The 20692-nt window shown below is 48.1% G+C and overlaps 1 protein-coding gene across 2 annotated transcripts in view; it reads left to right on the top strand.

The window, feature by feature from the left end:
• GSG1L (GSG1 like) overlaps positions 1-20692 on the top strand; it is a 200997-nt gene that overhangs the window by 167687 nt on the left and 12618 nt on the right. Inside the window, exons 5-6 of one of the 2 annotated variants that reach the window (XM_079121511.1) lie at positions 13090-13257; positions 16804-16857. In XM_079121511.1, the coding sequence (XP_078977637.1) occupies positions 13090-13257; positions 16804-16857 (222 nt within the window). The remainder of the gene's footprint in view (positions 1-13089; positions 13258-16803; positions 16858-20692) is intronic. The other variant, XM_079121512.1, reaches the window with a different exon arrangement.

Here is a 20692-nt window from a genome sequence, read left to right as displayed (position 1 = left end):
CTCAATAGAAAAATAAAACAAAAAATAAGCAAAGATATAGAACTCAACCAGACCATTGACCAATAGTAGCACTCCATCCAACAACAGTAGAATGCATATTTATTTTATATACCACATATTAAATACCAAGATAAGTGGGTTGGGAGGCATAGACAGGAGAATCACAGGTTCAAGGCCAGCCCCACCAACTTAGCAAGACCCTGTTTCAAAACTAGGATAGGGTATGGCTAAGGTATGGCTCAGTAGTTAAGCACCCTTGAGTTCAATCCCTTGTAAAACAATAACAAAAACAAACAACAAAATATATATATATATACCAAAAGAGACCATATAGAATGTGACCTCTGACCTGGGTTTGATGCAACCGAGATGCCAAGAAAATATGAAAATACATGGAAACTAAACAATACACTTCTACATTGTACATGGGTCATAGAGGAAGCCTCAATAAAAAAATTTAATTCCCTGAATTTCAAAATTTGTGGGGCCCAGCTAAAGCAGTGCTGGGAGGGAGATTCATAGCATTGTGTGCTTACTTAGAAAAGAGAAAATGTTTCAAGTCAGTAATAAAAGTTCCCACTTCCCAAGACTAGAAGAAGAAAAGCAAAATAAAAAAGCAACCAAAGAAAGATAAGAGCAGAAATCGATAAAATTGCAAACAAACCAAAACAGAGAAAACTGGTGGAACCAAAGCCTGGTTCTTTGAGAAGACAAATAAAATTGATAAACCTCTGGCAATGTCAGGAATAAAACAAGGTACATCATTACGGATAATAGGCGCATACTAAATCTGCACTCATGAGTTTGACCACTTGGATGAAATTGACCAATTCCTCTAAAAGCACAAACTAATACAATCCACCTAATATGAAATAGATAATTTAATATCCCTATAACTACTAAGGAAAGTAAGTTCATAACTTTAAAACATTCAAAAATAAGCCTTGACCCACAATGGTTTTACTAGAATATTCCAACAAATATTTCAATAAGGATTAGCACCTATTTTCTTTCACAAATTAGTAGAGGAAACATTTGATAACTTAAGGGTTTATGAGATGAGTATTATCCTGTGCTTTTGTCAGGATTTTGCTGCTGTGACCAAAAGACTTGACAAGAACAATTGTAGAGGAGGAAAAGTTTATTTGGGGCTCACAGTTGCAGAGGTCTCTGTGCACAGACAGCCAACTCCATTTCTCCTAGCCCCGGTGAGGCAGAACATCATGGCAGAAGGGTGTGAAGAAGGAAAGCATCTTGGGACATGGCAGCCAGGAAGAGAGAGTCCTGCTCACCAGGGACAAAATGTATTCACGGGCACACGCCCAGTGATCTGCCTCCTCCAGGCACACCCTACCTGTCTACAGTTACCACCCAGTTAATCCATCCAAGTGGATTAATGCACTGATTAGGTAAAGGCTATCCTAACCTGATCACTTCACCTCTAGACTTTCTTTTTTTTTATAAATTTATTTTTATTGTAAACAAATGGGATACATGTTGTTTCAGTTTTTACATGGAGTAACAGCATACCATTTGCATATTCATATATTTCCATAGAGTAATGATATTTGATTCATTCCGTTATTTTTTTCCTTCCCCCCTACCCCTCCCACCTCTCTTTTCCCTCTATACAGTCCCTCCTTCCTCCATTCTTGTCCCCCTCCCACCCCCCATTACGTGTCATCATCCGCTTATCAGTGAGATCATTCCTCTTTTGGATTTTTGAGATTGGCTTATCTCACTTAACATGATATTCTCCAATTTCATCCATTTGCCTGCAAATGCCATAATTTTATTATTCTTTATAGCTGAGTAATATTCCATTGTGTATATATATATATATATATATATATATATATATATATATATATCACAGTTTCTTTATCCATTCATCAATTGAAGGGCATCTAGGTTGGTTCCATAGTCTGGCTATTGTGAATTGAGCTGCTATGAACATTGTTGTGGCTGTATCTCTGTAGTGTGCTGATTTTAAGTCCTTTGGGTATAGGCCGAGGAGTGGGATAGCTGGGTCAAATGGTGGGTCCATTCCAAGTTTTCTAAGGAATCTCCACACTGCTTTCCAGAGTGGCTGCACTAATGTGCAGTCCCACCAGCAATGTATGAGTGTACCTTTCTCCCCACATCCTCGCCAACACCTATTGTTGCTCGTGTTCTTGATAATCGCTATTCTAATTGGGGTGAGATGGAATCTTAGTGTAGTTTTGATTTGCATTTCTCTTATTACTAAAGATGGTGAACATTTTTTCATATATCTGTTGATTGCTTGTACATCTTCTTCTGTGAAGTGTCTGTTCATTTCCTTAGCCCATTTGTTGATTGGGTTATTTGTATTCTTGGTGTAGAGTTTTTTGAGTTCTTTATATATTCTGGAAATTAGTGCTCTATCTGAAGTATGAGTGACAAAGATATTCTCCCACTCTGTAGGCTCTCTCTTCGCATTGCTGATAGTTTCCTTTGCTGAGGAGAAAGCTATTTAGTTTTAATCTATCCCAGTTATTGATTCTTCCTTTTATTTCTCGTGCTATGGGAGTCCTGTTAAGGAAGTCTGATCCTAAGCCAACAAGGTGAAGATTTGGACCTACTTTTTCTTCTGTAAGATGCAGGGTCTCTGGTCTGATTTCAAGGTCCTTGATCCATTATGAGTTGAGTTTTGTGCAGGGTGAGAGATAAGGGGTTTAGTTTCATTCTGTTGCATATGGATTTCCAGTTTTCCCAGCACTATTTGTTGAAGAGGCTATCTTTTCTCCATTGCATATTTTTGGCACCTCTGTCTACTATGAGAAAATTGTATTTATTTAGGTTTGTGTCTGCGTCCTCTATTCTGTACCATTGATCTACCTGTCTATTTTGGTGTCAATACCATGCCATTTTTGTTACTATTGCTTTGTAGTATAGTTGAAGTTCTGGTATTGCGATACCCCCTGTTTCATTCTTCCTGCTAAGGATTGCTTTAGCTATTCTGGGTTTCTTATTCTTCCAGATGAATTTCACAATTGCTTGCTCTATTCCTGTGAGGTACGTCATTGGGATTTTAATTGGAATTGCATTGAATCTGTATAACACTTTTGGTAGTATGGCCATTTTGACAATATTAATTCTGCCTATCCAAGAACATGGGAGATCTTTCCATCTTCTAAGGTCTTCCTTAATTTATTTCTTCAGTGTTTTGTAGTTTTCATTGTAGAGATCTTTTACCTCTTTGGTTAGATTGATGCCCAAGTATTTTATTTTTTTTTGAGGCTATTGCAAATGGAGTTGTTTTCCTCATTTCCCTTTCAGCTGTTTCGTCGCTTGCGTATAAAAATGCTGTAGATTTATGTGTGTTGATTTTATAGCCTGCTATTTTGCTGAATTCATTGATGAGGTCTAGAAGTTTTCTGGAGGAGGTTTTTGGATCCTGTAAATATAGAATCATGTCACCCGCAAATAGTGACAGCTTAAGTTTCTCTTTTCCTATTCGTATCCCTTTAATTTCTTTAGTCTGCCTAATTGCTCTGGCTAGAGTTTCGAGGACAATGTTGAATAGAAGTGGTGAAAGAGGACATCCCTGTCTTGTTCCCATTTTTAAAGGGAATGGTTTCAGTTTTTCTCCATTAAGAATGATGTTGGCCATGGGCTTAGCATAAATAGCCTTTACAATGTTCAGGTATGTTCCTACTATCCCTGTTTTTTCTAGTGTTTTGAGCATGAAAGGGTGTTGTATTTTGTTGAATGCTTTTTCTGCGTCAATTGAAATAACCATATGATTCTTATCCTTAAGTCTTGACATGATGGATTACGTTTATTGATTTACGAATGTTGAACCATCCTTGCATTCCAGGAATGAACCCCACTTGATCGTGGTGCACAATTTTCTTAATATGTTTTTGGATATGGTTTGGCAATATTTTGTTAAGGATCTTTGCATCTATATTCATCAAGGATATTGGTCTAAAAGTTTCTTTCCTTGATGTGTCTTTGCCTGGTTTGGGTATGAGGGTGATATTAGCTTCATAGAATGAGTTCGGTAGGGTACCCTCCTTTTCTGTTTCCTGGAATACTTTGAGAAGTATTGGAACGAGTTCTTCTTTGAAGGTCTTGTAGAACTCGGCTGAGAATCTGTCTGGTCCTGGGCTTTTCTTGGATGGTAGATTTTTAATGGCTTCTTCTATTTCATTGCTTGATATTGATCTGTTTAAATCGTGTAAGTCCTCCTGGTTCAGTTTGGGAGGAGCACATGTCTCTAGAAATTTGTCAATGTCTTCGGTACTTTCTATTTTGTTGGAATACAGATTTTCAAAGTAGCTTCTCATTGTGTTCTGTATCTCAGTGGTGTCTGTCATGATATTTCCTTTTGCATCATGTATTTTAGTAATTTGAGTCTTCTCTCTCCTTCTCTTTGTTAGTGTGGCTAAGGGTTTATCTATTTTGTTTTCTTTCTCAAAGAACCAACTTTTTGTTATGTCAATTTTTTGAATTGTTTCTTTTGTTTCAATTTCTTTGATTTCAGCTCTCATTTTAATTATTTCCTGTCTTCTACTACTTTTGCTGTTATTCTGTTCTTCTTTTTCTAGGGCTTTGAGCTGTAATGTTAGGTCATTTAATTGTTGACTCTTCATTCTTTTCTGGAATGTGCTCCATGCAATGAATTTTCCTCTTAGTACCGCTTTCATAGTGTCCCAGAGATTTTGATATGTTGTATCATCATTCTCATTGACCTCTAAGAATTTTTTAATCTCCTCCCTGATGTTTTTTGTCATCCATGTTTCATTCAATAGCATATTATTTAGTCTCCAAGTCTTGGAGTAATTTCCTTTTTTTATTTTGTCATTGATTTCTACTCTCAGTCCATTATGATCTGATAGAACACAAGGCAATCTCTATTTTTTTGCATTTCCTAAGGGCTGCTTTGTGGCATAACACATGGTCTATTTTTGAGAAGGTTCCATGTGCTGCTGAGAAGAAAGTGTATCCGCTCATTGATGGATGGATGTTCTATATATGTCTATTAAGTCTAGGTTATTGATTGTGTTATTGAGTTCTATGATTTCTTTGGTTGGATTTTGTTTGGAAGATCTATCTAGTGGTGACAGCGATGCGTTAAAGTCACCCAGAATTATTGTGTTGTGGTCTATGTGATTCTTGAAATTGAGAAGGATTTGTTTGCTGTACAGGGATGCACCATTGTTTGGGGCATAAATATTTATTATCATTATGTCTTCCTGATTTATGGTTCCCTTAAGCAGTATGAAATGTCCTTCTTTATCCCTTCTGACTAACTTTGGCTTGAAGTCCACTTTATCTGATATAAGGATGGAAACCCCCGCTTTTTTACTGAGTCCATGTGCGTGGTAGGTTTTTTCCCATCCTTTCACCTTTAGTCTGTGGATGTCTTTTTCTATGAGATGAGTCTCTTGCAGCATATTGTTGGGTCTTTCTTTTTAATCCGTTCTGCCAATCTATGTCTTTTGATTGAGGAGTTTAGGCCATTAACATTCAGGGTTATTATTGAGAAATGATTTGTAGTCCCAGTCATTTGGCTTATTTTTGGTTTTTAAGTCAGCTTGGTTTCTCATTTGAGTGGTTTTTCTCTAAGGTATTTCCTCCCTTTGCTGACCTCCATTGTTGGTTTTCATTTCCTCCTCATGGAATATTTTGCTGGGAACATTCTGTAGTGCAGGCTTTCTATTTGTAAATTCTTTTAGCTTTTGTTTATCATGGAAGGATTTTATTTCATCTTCAAATCTGAAGGTTAGTTTTGCTGGGTATAGGATTCTTGGTTGGCAACCATGTTCTTTCAGAGTTTGAAATATGTTGGTCCAGGCCCTTCTAGCTTTTAGAGTCTGGGTTGAGAAGTCGGCTGCTATCCGTATTGGTCTCCCCCTCTATGTGATCTGATGCTTTTCTCTCACGGCCTTCAAAATCCTATCTTTATTTTGAATGTTAGGCATTTTCATTATAATGTGCCTTGGTGTGGATCTGTTGCGATTCTGTGCATTTGGTGTTCTATAAGCCTCTTGTATTTGATTTTCCATTTCATTCTTCAGGTTTGGGAAATTTTCTGATATTATTTCATTGAATAGGTTGTTCATTCCTTTGGTTTGTATTTCTGTGCCTTCCTCAATCTCAATAATTCTTAAATTTGGTCTTTTCATGATGTCCCATAGTTCTTGGAGATTCTGTTCATGATTTCTTACCATCTTCTCTGTTTGGGCGACTTTATATTCAAGATTAAATATTTTGTCTTCATTGTCTGAGGTTCTGTCTTTCAAGTGGTCTAGTCTGTTGGTGATGCTTTGAGTTTGGTTGATTCCATTGAGTTTTTTATTTGGTTTATTGTCTCCTTCATTTCAAGGATTTCCGTTTGGTTTTTTTGAGAATCTCTATCTCTTTTTTGAAATGATCTTTTGCTTCCTGCAGGTGCTCTTTCAGCTTATTGGTATTATCATTCATTGCCTGCATTTGCTCTCTTACCTCATCCTTTGCTTCGCAAATCATCTTAATCATGTATAATCTGAAGTCCTTTTCTGACATTTCTTTTAACATATTGTCATTGGATTCTATTACTATAGAATCTAGATTTGTTTGGATCATTTTCTTCCCTTGTTTTTTCATGTTGTTCATGTATCTTTCCCTCTAGCGCTGCAGATCTGGGGTATTGCAGATTTCCCCCTATAGGCTTATAGTGGCCCTATAGGTTTCCAAAACCCTTTCTTTAAGGGGAGATCAATATTAGCAGTGCCCAAGTCAGACACTATGCAGTTCTAGACCAAAAAGCCCCTATGGGGACAATAACAAAATTGTCATAATAAACAAAATGAGTTCAAGTGTTATCTTCGGTAAAACAAACAGTTTTGCAGTAAGGTCTGCAGTTTCTAATGGAGGACAAAGAGGATGCAGAGGGATGTAGAATATGGCTGTTAATGGGATAAGAAAAGAATATACTGAAGTTCTAGGAAATAGAAAGGGTGAGAGTGTAATCAAAAGAAATCGGATGTTAGCATGCAAAAAAGGGAGAAAGAGACTCTGAGGGAACAGGTAAACAAAAGGAAAAGAAAGCAAGAAAGTAAAGAAATAAAAACTTAAAATTTTTTTTAAAAGGAGAAAAAAGAAAATCTACAGTGTAACAGTCATATAGTAATGAAACCTCCCAGTGTTCAGTAGCCTGATGCATGAGAGGTACCTGACAATGAGCTTCAAGCCTCCAGCAGGCATCGCAGGATGGGATTTTCCCCACCCGAAGATTGGAGCTAAGGCTTCCAGGATTATCCAAGATGGCCACTCTGGCTTCGAAATGTGTTGGCAAATGGGGAGCTGCAGCTCAGGGGTGGACGTGGTCAGCTGGAGGTCCTGGAGATGGGATGCAGTTGGTCCTGGGGCTCCAGTGTGTTTGGTGTAGTTGTGGGATCCTGGAGGCCGGGTGCAATCAGTCGGTCTGGGGTCCTGGTGATAGGGCGCAGTCAGTTGGTCTGGGGGTCCTGGCGGCAGGGAGCAGTCAGTTGATGTGAGGGCCCCAGAGGCAGGGAGTGGTCGGTCGGGCTGAGGGATTCTGGAGACGGGGCTCAGTCAGTCCGGCCAGGGGTCCTATGGGACCTGGCTGTTGTCTCAAAATGGCGGCAGCCACGTGTAATCAAACCTGCAGGTACTGTGACAGTGAACTTCCAGGCGACAGCAGGCAGCTGGTGCTCCACTGGCGGTCTGCGGTCAGTCTGCTGGTAGCTGTCGGACCATCTGGAGGTGAACCTCGAGCGTTGGGTGATGGATAGGGGTAAGGTAGGCGACGGACAGGCGAGAGGCAGGCAAATGGCGGATGATAGATGCCTGACAGTGAGCCACCTCTAGACTTTCTTGCATTGTCTTACACCTGAGCTTTTGGGAGATACCTCATATCTAAAGCATAACATCCTGACATCAAAACAGACAAAGACAGTTCATAAAAGAGAACCACTGGCTAAAAGTTCTCATGACTACAGATGTAAAAATTCTTAACAAAACAGTAGCCAATGGGAGTTACTAGTATTTGTAGAGTGGATTTTATTCTAGGATGAAGGCTGGTTCAGTATTTGGAAATCAGTCAGTGTCAGCTACCATGTTAACAGGCTAAAGAAGAGAAATGACAAGTCCATATCTACTGAGAAAGAATAAGAATGGCACAATTTGACATCTATTCACAATTTAAAAAAGAACTACCCCAGAAAATTAGGACTAAAGGGAGCTTTCTCAACCTGATAACAGACAGCTACAAAGCACCTATAGTTAACATTGTAACATTGTTAAAAGACTGAATATTTTCTCTCTACAGTTGGGAACGCCAGTTATTCAAAATAGTGCTGGAAGTTCTAGCTCGTGCAATAAAGAATGCAAAGGAAATAGAAGTCATGCAGGTTGGAAGGAAAGAAATAAACCTTGTCTACTTGTAAATAACAGTATCATCTATGTAGAAAAATCTAAGGAGTCTACTGAAAAATCTTTAGGCCTAAGCACAGTCTTAGGATATAAGATGAAAATACAAAATTAATTATGTTTTTATAAACTAACAATGAAAATTTGGACAATGAAATTAAGAATATGATACCATTTATGCTAAAATATGTGAAATAGGCTTAAATTTAACAAAACATTTATAGACCTTGTATGCTGAAAAATCACAAAATGCCAATGAAAGAAATCAGTGATCTTAGTAAATGGAGAGATATACCATGTTCATGGACCAAAACACTCAACAAAGTGAAGCTAACAATTCATAAGTTGACAAATAGGTTTAATAGAATCCCTCAATTTTTAGCAAGATTTATTACAGAGATAAAAAAGAATATTCTAAAAATTATATGGGAAGGCAAAGGAACTATGATTGCTGAAACAATTTTGAAAAAGAAGAATGCAATGGGATGAATCAGTTTACCCAGTTTCAAAGACTTATTATACACTTCTGGTAATCCAGACTGAGTGATATTAGTGGAGGTGTAGAGTGAAGAAATAGACCCATCTAAATATGCCAGACTAATTTTAACAAAGGTGCAAATCAATTCAGTGGAGTGGGAATGAACTTTCCAACACATGGTGCTGGAGCTACTAGACATGTATAGGCAGAAAGATCAATACTGATCTAAATTCCACACCTCCTACAATAATTAATGCGAAATGGACCACAGACTGAACATACAAAATATTAAACTATAAAACTTTTAGAAAACTGTAGGAGGAAATCTTTGGGATCTTGGAATAGGCAATGAGTTCTTTGACGAGGCATCAAAAAAGTAAAAGGAAAAATCAATCATTTAGATTTCATCAAAATTAAACACTTTCATTCTGTAAAACAGCCTTTTAAGAAGTTGAAAAGACCAGCTACTGGGAGGAAATATTTTCAAATCACACATCTAACAAAGGAGTAATATGAGGGCCCCCAACACTCAACAGTAAAGAAAAACAAAATCATCTGATTAGAAAATGGGCAAAAGAGCACACATTTTGTTCAAGAAGATACACAGGTAGCACAGGCAGGTGAAAAGTTGTTCAATTCCATTAGCAATCAAGGAAATGCAAACTAAAGCCACAATGATATTACTGCACATCTAAGAGACTAACTAAAACGGAAAACAGCAACCAGCCAATGCTGGCGAAGACGTGAAGAGACTCACGCATGGCTTGTGAGAACGCTGTTCAGCAATATAAAGAAACTGTGGATCTACAGGATGAGTTGATTGATTCTCCAGAGACTTATGCTGAGTGAAACAAGCCAATCCCAAACATTCATGCTATGTGATTTCATTCATATAAGATTCTTGAAGTGACAAAATTGTAGCAAGGAAGCACAGATTAGCGGTTGTCAGGGACAGGGTGAGGTCACTAAGGAAGTGGATGTGCCTATAAATGGCAATAGGAGGGATTCTTTATGCATACTGAGACACATTTGGTCAGTGTTCTGGTTGTGATACTGTACTACAGTTGCATTAGTTTTACAAGATGTTATAATTGGGGAAAACTGGCTGAAGAATCCATGTCGTACACATACATACGGTCTCTTTCTCTGTTATTGTTTATTGTTGCATACACATCTATAATTATCTCAAAATAAGAAATTGGTTTAATTAATTTAGGGGAAAAAAGAGAATTACAGGATATGATGAAGGCTGAGAAGACATCAAACAGGAGTTGTGATAAAGAAGGAGGGGCAGCAGCTCCTTGGAGGAGGTGACACTCAAGAAAGAACCAGTCAGGCCAAGTATCTGGAATAAGGTTGGAGAGTAGCAAGTGCAAGGATCCTGGGGTAGGGAGGAGGTGGAGGGCGAGCTCTGGCTTTCTGACGGGGGAGAAAGGAGGCCCGGTGGCTGCCATGTGGACATCCTGAGTGTGAAGTCAGGGCAGCGTTTTACTTCAGGGTCTGGTAGGTACCACAGATGGAAAGGCAGCCTGGGTGTATGGCTCTCATGCCTGCAAGGGAGGACCACTGCCTCTGCGCCATCCCTTCAGCATCTGCCTCTGGGCTTGGAATTCAGCAACTCTGCACTCCCCCCAGGACAGTTCCCACCACGCACCAAAGCTGCTCCCACCAGATGCTGTCTCCTGAGCAACGAGCTGAAGCTTCCAACTCTATCTGGATGTCGCTTGTACTCGTGGGATGGAAACTCAGGACTTGAGGGTGGAGAAGGACGGAGCTCACTTTGGGGTTCTGTGCACAGATGGGCTTTGCCTGGCCAGCGTCCACGCTTTCTTCTGGCAGTGTCTCCCCATTCTGTGAAGGGTCCCTCGACCCCTCCTGTGGGGCTTTTTACTTTGCTCGGATCTCTAGTTTGAGTGCTGGCTTCACTCTGCCTCATCCCCGGGCTAGGAGTCAGACTAGGTCCTAGCTAAGATCTCTTCCTGTAAAAAACCAGAAATTCACTTCAAAACTGATTTATGCAAAAGTAAATTTAAAGAACTGTGTAAGAACTTTTGCACTACGACAGAAACCTAGTTCATACTGGTTTAAGGGGGTGAAGGAATTAAAAAAAATAAAAATAACAATAAAAGGAATTTGGGCTCTCGTGTTTGACAAGTTCAGGGAGAATGGCTTCCTTTCTTTTATGGCTCTGTTTTCTCTTGGGACAGCTTCGTTCTCAGGCTGGGGGGTGGTGAGATGGTTCCTGTAGCTCCTGGCTGAAAGCCCACCAGCTTAGCACCCCACAGAAAAGACAAGCCCTGTTTCCCAGAGCTCCTGCCACAGTCCTGAGATTGAGTTTTCTGGGCCTGACCTGGATCATTTGCCCATCCCTAAACCAATGGGTGTGGCTGGAGAGAGGCTGCAAGCTCATTGGCCAGGCTTAGGTCATGTGCTCACCCTTAGAGTTTGGGGTGGGGCTAGCTTCTCACATACCACGTGACCTGGAGGAGTGCAGGGGCGGCCCTCAACAGAAGCAGGGGGCTGTTAGCAGAGAGTGGAATGGATGCTGGCCAGGCAAAACCAACATTCTGCAGTCCTAGCAGGACCCTGCCCTCCTTCCTCCATCAAGTGCTGAGTTTTCATGGCGCAAACACAAAGACTCCTTGAGCCTCATTGCTCAGGAAAGAGTGTGATTGGAGCCACTTGGCTCAGCTGTTCAGCCCTTATCCAGCCGTCTGTGAATGGCTGTGGGTGTGGGTGTGTCACCTACTGGAACTTTTGTTGAATAGGGAAGTTCTTAGAAAGGCCAGACCACCCCAAAACTGTTACAAACAGGCAGGGCCTCTGGAAGACCTAAGTGAGCTCCTGATCATGAAAGAGTTCGGGCTGTATTAATGGTGTGGCATTGAAGGAGGTAGATGACCATTGGCAATTTCTCCGACAAAGCCTGGAACCTCCGATTCTCCCTTGCTTTCCTTCTGTGGCTTCCTTCTAAGGCTGACAAAAGCAGTAGATGCAGGAGGCAGGCTGCCCTGACCTTGGGAAATGCAGTGGTGGTGGTGGCCAGAGACCAGCTTCTGAAGGCCACCATGCTCCTCAGGAAGGTGGGCAGAGATTGGCTCTCACAATCCTTAACCTCAGAGCAATTTCAAATCTGAGTGCTCTGGCCCCCAGGAACCCTGGGGTTCTCAGATGGTGCAAGGCTGGAGTACAAAATGGGGCCCTGGTCGGGAGGAGACCAATCCTCAAGGCAGAGGCTGGGGAATAGGGATCCAGAAACCAACACAGGTGTAACTGGAGCCAGGCAGGTACCCCACTCCTGGTACTAAATACAAGTGCAGTTTGGGTCCTGGGAATCAGGCAAGAAGCAATTTCTAGATTTGAAACCTGGCCAGCTGAGACTTAGGTCTCCACCCTTCCCTTCCTTTCCTGGTGTAGATAAGACAGATTCTCCAGCCTTGGGCTCAGCCCGCACCTCGGGTGAGCTCAGCATCCCAGCTGCACAGGGCCCTGTGACCTGAAAAACACGTCACAGAGAAGCAGGGAGCAGGGATGCAGGTCCAGGGATGACGGTGACGAGAGCCAGCCTTCCTGAGCACCTCCTGCGTTCCGGACATCATTTCGAGATGTATTCAGTGGGTCACTTCCTTTGATCCAGGCACAACCCGTGAGGCAGTGCCTTGGTCGTGGCCACTAAAGTGAGCACAAGGAATGTGAGGCCCAGAGGCTCCACCTTGAATCCGGGTCACTCTCAGGAAAACTGCCCTGCCCCCGTCTCCTTCTCCATCGTCCACGCCAGTTAATCTCTCCGTCCTCGCTCCAGCACCCTGGCCTCCCTCGCCGAGGGGCCCATGGCTTGTGGGCCCGACCGCCTCGTGTCTCTGTGCCTTTGCACGGCTCTTCTCTTCTGGAATGCCTTTCCCTTGCCCAACACTCATCCTGCTAGACACAGTGCGTGACCTTCCTGGTGCCAGCCCCTGGGACAGAACAACTTGCTCTCTTGCTACCTCCCATCAAGGAGCTCTGTCTGCGTTGCAATGCACAGATGGCGCTCTTTCTCCCTGATCAGACTGTGAGTGGGGCAGGGACCAAGTCCTGTGCTTGTCCTCAGCAGCGTCTGTGCAGGCGCGGCCCAGAGGAGGCAGCCCTGCGGGCAGGGTGACTGGGTGGTGGGGTTTCCTGTGCCCGCCCCCCCTCACCGTGGCCTGTCTCTCCTGATCTCTTGGCAGCCTGGCGTGGGGCTCCTTTACCTGCTGCATGGCAGCCTCGGTCACCACGCTCAACTCCTACACCAAGACGGTCATTGAGTTCCGGCACAAGCGCAAGGTGTTTGAGCAGGGCTACCGGGAGGAGCCGACCTTCATAGACCCTGAGGCCATCAAGTACTTCCGGGAGAGGTCAGTGCACACAGGGGCACCTCTGGCCACCATTGGGAAACTGAGGCCCCAGCTGTGACCTGGAGCGAATGGTCAGACGGAGTGTTCTGGGGGCTGTGGAGTGGAAGGGGCAGGCAGGGTGAGGTGGTTTGGATTTCACTGTGTTGGAAATTCTGAGACATTTAATGTTTTGTGGGGCAGGAAGCCACCTTGGGCTTGTGATCAGACCATGGGAAGCCCAGGAAGAGGCAAGCCCGAGCATTTGCCATTTGCCCCAGGTTGCTTAAACAGCAATTTTTTTTTTTTAAAGTACCAAAACAAGACTTCCTTCTTGGGTTCTGTCATGGCACTGAGTGAAAAGAGGATCTGGCAGTCGGGTTGGTGACAGCCACAAGAAAGGATGGTCCCTGAAGGTCGGGGACTGCATCTGATCACCAGTCTTCAGAAATCAGACAGGAACAGAGAAGGTGGCAATAGATGGTGTTTAGATGGATGGACAGATGAATGGGTGGGTGGGTGGATAGATGGGAGGATGGATGGATGGATGGATGGATGGATGGATGGATAGGTGGATGAACAGGTGGATGGGTGAATGAATGGATGGATGGATGGATGGATGGATGGATGGATAGGTGGATGGATAAGTGAATGGATGGATAGGTGGTGGGTGGTGGGTGGATGGATGGATGGGTGGATGGATGATAGGTGGATGGATGGATGGATGGATAGGTGGGTGGATAAATGGATGGATGGGTGATGAATGGATGGATGGGTGGATGGATGATAGGTGGATGGATGGATAGATGGATGGATGGATAGTTGAGTGACTCTGTAAGTAGGTGAGTGAATGGATAGGTGGGTGAGAGGGTGGATGGATGGATGGATGGATAGTTGGATGTGTGGATGAGTAGCTAGGCAGAGGATGGGTGGGTGAGTGGATGGATGAATGGAGGGAAGGAAGGACGTGTGGAAGGACAGAGGTGGATGGATGTCAGGATTTCAGAAACTAGGGATACCTTGAGGCAGAACTCCTCCAAGACACTTTCTCAGAGGCCACTCAGCATCGGCTTCCTGAGACCTGGCGTGTCTGAGTCCAGTGCGCCTTCTGTCCCCGCCTGCTCTCCACTGCTCCCCTCCCAGCTCGGTAGGACAGCCACGACCATCCCCAGTGCACTGACACACCCCTCCTGGGCCGGGGGTGCCGCCCTCCTCGGCAGCTCTGCGCCCCCGGAGCACAGGCCCACGCCGTCTCTGCCTGTGCTGCCCTCAGGACTCCGTCTGCCCCAGGCCGCTCCACCAGTGGCAGCAGAGGCAGTGACCGAGCTGCTCCGACTCCCGTCCCTGCACACACGGCCTGACCCCTGGGTCCAAGAAGGGCAGATCTGGGTCTGGGGACCCTGCTCCCAGTGCTGGGGTTGGAACCCAGGGCCTTGGGCAAGCTAAGCACGTGCTTCACCACTGAGCCACACGCCCCTCCCATGGTGTCCCGTCTTCCTGAGAGAACAGCTGAGCCCGTGCCAGCACCGCGCCTGCCCAGCGCCAGGCCGTCTGGAGACATTTCAGCTCATCTCATGGCTGCCCCGTGCAGTAGGCACGACCGGGCCTATTTGACAGATGAGGAAAACTGAGGCTCAGAGAAGCGAAGACACTTACTTAAGATTGCACAGTGTGGGAAGAGGTCTGAGCACCAGGTCTCCATGCCTCTCTCCAAAATCAAAGACCTTCAGAGCTGGCAGTGTCCCCAGGCAGAAGAGGCAGAGCCAGGATCAAACCCGGGTTGCCACCTCTGTGTGCACACAGGCGCACTGGACGTATCTGCACCGTGCTCGTGAATGGCGGGCTGGGAGGGGCTTCTTAGTGCCCGGGCATGGGACTGTCACCTGCGGCACTCTCTGACCTGGAGTATGCTTTTTTCCACTGTGGGGGTCTCACCAGAGCTCAGGAGATGGATGCTCTGGGGGGTTGGAGGTAATTGCCGCGCGGAGCCCCTGGCCTCCCACCCTGGGGCTTGCTCTGCACTACCCCTCAGAGGCCCCCAGTGGGACTGAGCGGAACCCAGCAGGAGCCCCGTGTCCTGCCCTTCCCTGTCCAGTCCCCTCTCTCCCCTACCTGTCTTCCTGGGACCACCTCCCAAATGAACTACCTGTATCCAGATGCTGACCGCAGGGTCTCCTTCCCGGGCAGCTGAAGGAGACATACTTTAGGGGCAGGGAACTAAACAGGGCTGAGACTCTGACCAGCCAGTCAGAGTCTGAGGAGGAAGAGAGGGAGAGGCGGGGGCTGGGCAGCACGGAGGCGCTGGGTTCTCCATGAGGCACGTGGGAGAGTCTCAACCAGGGCAGCAGTGTGGGCATGGTGGGGGCCCAGGAACCCCTCTGACTGCTCTAAGCTTTCTCTCATTGGTGTCAAGGACCTCCTTTCTGCCCCTGGAATGTGCCAAGCTCATCCTGCCTCAGGGCCTTTTCACTTGCTGTCCTCTGCTTGGAATGCTCACCTGGGCTGGCACCCCAGCTCCCCTCGTCCAAGCCATGGAAGGCAGCGTGCCTGGATTTCCCAGGGCCCGGAGTAGGGGTGCATAAGTCCCCAGATGTCTACAGGTGTCCCATTGGTGCTGCAGTCTGTTGTCACCTTGGCTGCCTGCCACCTGGGGTGTCAGGGGGAAGCTGCGCTGGTCCTGCTGAGGAGCACCTCGGAGCTGTCCGTATCCACAGCCGTACCCACAGTAGGAAGCTGCTGTCCTCTGTGCCCCAGATCTGACGGTGCCCAGCAGCTCAGCCCGAGACGAAAGCTGTTCAGCATATGTGCAGGATATCGCTTTGCACATTCATAACTCGAACATTATGCAGAGGTTCATCAAATTTTATTTCCCTTCCCCTCTGAGGAGAACGTTTCAGCTTAGCTGGGCTGTTCTATTTTTTTCTTTCTCTCTCTCTCTCTCTCTTTTTTTTTTTTTTTTCCTGTCTTCTCTGCAAAATGCTTGGAGCACACAGGTCTCTGTGCAGGTTTGCAGGGGGGCTGCATAGCCGGCTGAAGGGCGGCGGTGGCCAGCGTGGCTGGCATCCCTGTAGCCACACCAAGGGACACGAGGAAAGGCGATCCACACCCCCTCCCCATGTATCCTACTCCCTGGGGGCAGAGGGTGCTATGGAAAGAGCGGGGCTGTGGAGTCCCTCTCCCTGGGTGCGTTTCCAGTTCTGTCCCTTTGCTGCTGCTGTGTGACTTGGAATAAGGTGCTGAGCCTCTCTGGGCCTGTTTCCTCTGGCCAGTGATGGGAGACTCCAGAACTCTCTGTCTCAGGAAGGCTTGTGATGTGCAAGACACGGTGCATGTGTGTGTGCATGTGTGTGTGTGAGAGAGGGAGAGGGAGAGGGGGAGAGAGAGAGAGCCTGTCCCTTCTGCCACTCATGCCCTTGGCTGGTGGCCGTCATCGAGTGAGGGGCCGCAGCTGGGGGAGTTCAGACGTGCTGCCGCCAGCCCCAGTCTGGCCCTTCTCTAAACACCTCAGATGGGACTCAGTCCGTTTCCACAGCATGTGTGTGAAATATTGCCCTTGTCCCCATTTTACAGATGCAAAATCGAGGCCCAGAGAGAGGACATGACTTATCCAAGGTCTCTCAGCTGGTAAGTGCAGACCTGGGATTTGGTCCCAGGCCACAGTCAGTGGCCACGCCGTGCAGGCACTTAGCACCCATCACTGGCCTCCGCCCAGCACGGAGGGGGCCTGGGCTCACCCGGAGTGGCAGGGGGCGTCCCAGGCCGGGGCCTCAGCAGAGGGGAGGCTGGGTCTGGCTGGCATGCTGTGCGGGGCACGAGGCTCCCTGCCCCCGTCCCCAGCAGCAGCAGGAAATGTGTGCATCCCACTCCATCCCCGTCTCTCTCACTGTCCTCCTGGGACCAGGGACAAGATGGTGGCCTTTGGAGTCGATGGACAGAGAGCTTGAGCTGCCCCTTCCTCAGGCCAGCCCTTGGCTGCACAAGGCCTGCTGGATTTTCCTCCAGGGGGGCCCGTCACGGGTACGCGGCACGTGGCAGATTATGGGTGGAGGAGGGGCCTTAGACGGCTGGTGTGTGGAAGGCAGGCGCGTGTGTGTGAGTGTGTGTGTGCGTGTGCGTGAGTGTGTGTGCGTGTGCGAGTGTGCGTGTGTGAGTGTGCATGTGTGAACGTTCATGGTTAGTGTGTGTGATTGTGTGTGTGTGTTAGTGTGCATGTGTGAGTGTGCATGTGTGTGTATGTGTGAGTGTGCATGTGTGTGTGAGTGTGAGTGCACATGCACATGTGGAGGGGCTGATGTGCACACGTATGGGCTTTGCGGGTGGGGACAGCCCACAACCCCGACTCTGAGCAGGCTGGCCAGTCTTAACTCTGAGCAACATCTGGTATTAAACTGTCCCCACGTCACCCTGCCTGTTGTCCCCAAGGACAGCCTCTTAATAGGGCCTCCGGAGGGGAGGCTGGGCGTGCCGAGTGAGAGGTGAACGTCTGCAGAGCGGCTGTCCTGAGCACCTAGTGTTCAGACCTGGGTCAGCAGTGGGCGTGGGAGAGGCCTGCTGGGCTGGACCCTGAGGCCGTGAGCCGGCTGAGCGAGCGCCCCGCCTCGCTGGGGAACCGGCAGCATGGGCAGCGAGGGGCCGGGCCTCCTGAAGGGCAGCCCACTCGGGGTGCCCCGCTCCCTGCCTGCCATCGCATCCCGGCTCTGTGGAATGCGCCCAGAGGCAGACCCGAGTCAGCAGCGAGTCCCCGGCCAGTGCTTCCCCCTCGGAAGTCATTTTTCCTGCCTGGAAAATGGCCTAATGCCTCCCTTGCAGCTTGGTTGTAAGGATCCCGGGACAGAATGTGACTGAATTTGGCACGAAGTCAGGGGTCTCCTCTCTCCCTGATTCCCCTCAGAGACCCCACTCTGGACAGGACAAATGACACTCCCTGCCTGAGAAGAGGCCTCTGGCATGGTGCCAATTGGCAGCCCTTGGAGAATCCTGCCTGAAGATGTTCTTTCTTTGCCGCTATGGTGGTTTTAAAATGCTTACATGTTTGGCTAAGTTTTAAAAATCAGGAGATTTCATTTTTTAAATTGAGGGGTTTGGCTTCTCATGAAAAAGCAGAGGATCTGGCCAGACTGGCTTCCTGTTCCTGTTTGGCAACAATGGACTGAGTTTGCAGCCCCCTGTGCACCGCTTAGTGAGCACAGCAAAGTGTCGGTGGGTGCCATTATGGAATCTTCTGGAGGTGACTCCAAGCAGAGGCGTCAGTCCTGCTCTGGGGTGAGGTCGAGGACAGAAAAGGCTTGATACCAGAGATCCTTGAGCCACGTTGTCCAAAACCCCGGAATCACTCACGAGACAGACCCGGGGCGAGGGAGGGTGGGCATTTTAGACACAGAATGACGTGCGCGAAGGCCGGAAGGGGCCAGTGAACTAAGCAGGTTCAGGAGCGTCCCCGCAGCTGGGGGACTGGAGAGCAAGGTGGGGCGTGGGGCGGGCCTCGTCTTCCCCTGCCCTCCCCGTTTCTCCTTCTCTGTCACTGGGGTGAATCGAGAGCACAGAAGCCGCCCCAGCCCCGGGCCTCGCGCCCGCCCTGGCTAAGCCGGCCCTCCCTGTCCTGGGCACCCAGAGCAGGCATGTGGCCCCCACGCGCAGGCTGCAGGCTTGTCTCGAGTCCCCATCCCCTCTCGCCTCGCCGCCCGCGGCCACCTGGCGTCCACCCCTCAGGCCGCCGCCGCTCTCGGCAGCCCCAGGCGACACAGCCTCGCTCCCTCTTTCCTGGGCTCCCGCCCGGCCGCCCCTCCCGGTCTGAGCACGGGTCCCTTGCCGGTCCCCGTGCGTCCCCCCACCCCTCTGTGTGTCAGGCTTGGCCCCCAGGGATGCGGCCAGCCCCGCTGCCTCCTCCAGCGTCCTCCTGCGTGGCCCTCCTGTGTGGCTGCAGGCCCCACATTCCGAGCCCAGTCCTCGCCGCCCAGGGCCACATCCAGCTGACCTCTCGGCACTGCACCTGGGCTCTCGGTCACCTGACGTCCACAGTCCAGGCCACGCGTGACACTTGACCCTGCCAGACGCACCTCTCTGCAGCGGCCCAGCCATCTGCGAGTCAGGAGCTGCGTGTCCCCGTGGGCCTGCTCCTCTGGGGACGGGGTGCCTTCTCCCCCAGTGACACTGGCCCCCCTTCACCCTGGGTTCACTCTGTTCAGTGACCTGCCCCCAACCAAGGTCCAAAGGTACAAGAGGGAAAATTCCAGAAAAAGCAGTCCCGCCTCTTCCCGTAGCTTTGTTGCCTCTGTCGACCGCTGTTCATTTTAGGGTGAGATCCGTGGTCGGTCAGTTGTTGGGTCTAATGGATAAGTTAAAATCGGGAGATCCTTCCATAGGCCTCACACGGCCCGGGGTCTCGGGCATCCACTGGGGGTCTCGGACCGACTCCCCACAGAGCAGGACCCCTGCAGCTCTCCTCTGTCCCTGCGCCCGCCCGCCCGGTCCAGTGCTCTCACCCGGGCGGCCCAGCAGCCTCCTGGGTGGTCTTTGCCTCGGTCCCTTTGCCTCTGGCCTGTCCTCCCAGCAGCCCTGGGGCCAGGGTCCCGCACCGCCCTGTCTGGAGTACTGCGTCCTCCCCGCGGCCCCAGACGGCCCACCTCCTCGTCTGGACTCTCCTGCCTCCGTGGCTCTGACCTGCTCGTCCCCGTCCCTTTCCTCACGCTCTGCTGCCAAGTTGAGCAGCGCCACCTCAGGTGCCCCCCACCAGTGACTTTGCCCACCCGCGCTGCTTCCTCGTGTCCAGCTTGGGCTGTGGAAGGGGCTGCTGGCCGCACACGGAGCCTAGAGGGCTTCGCACTGCCAGGGGTGGTGTGGGGCTGGCAGTGTGGGTACCTCTAACCCCGACCTCCTGGTGGCAGCAGGCGAGCCATCGCCACCAGGAGTTTACGTCTGAGGGTCTCGTTATTGTTTCTTTTTTTTTTTTTTTTGGTACAGGGACTGAACCCAGGGGCACTTTTACACTGAGCCACGTCCCCAGCCCTTTTTAATATTGTGTTTAGAGACAGGGTCTTGCTGAATTTCTTAGGGCCTCACTAAGTTGCCGAGGCTGGCTTTGAACCTGCGGCCCTCCTGCCTCTGCCTCCAGAGCCACTGGGATGACAGGCGTGCGCCACCACGCCGGGCAGGGACCTCTTTGTTAAACCCAATAGTGTTGAAATGGGAACGTGTAAACCCCCCTCAGAGATCAGGCGGGGCATCACACTGGACAGCTTTATGTTCTCCGTTACTTTCCAAATGCTTTGCATCGAGATGGTGTCACACACACACACACACACACACACACACACACACACACACACACGCAGGAAAAGGAAAAAGAAAGAATCTTTTTAAAAACCCATTTATTTCCCCCTGTGTTGGAATGGTCCTTTTGATGGGATATTATGGAATCTTAATTTACTACCTGTGGTCATTTATTTGCCAAAATTCCTTT

Source organism: Sciurus vulgaris, assembly GCF_902686455.1.
Source record: "Sciurus vulgaris genome assembly, chromosome: 18".
Taxonomy (NCBI): domain Eukaryota; kingdom Metazoa; phylum Chordata; class Mammalia; order Rodentia; family Sciuridae; genus Sciurus; species Sciurus vulgaris.
The sequence above is the reverse complement of the archived record's forward strand: the minus strand, read 5'-3'. Positions and strand labels throughout refer to the sequence as shown.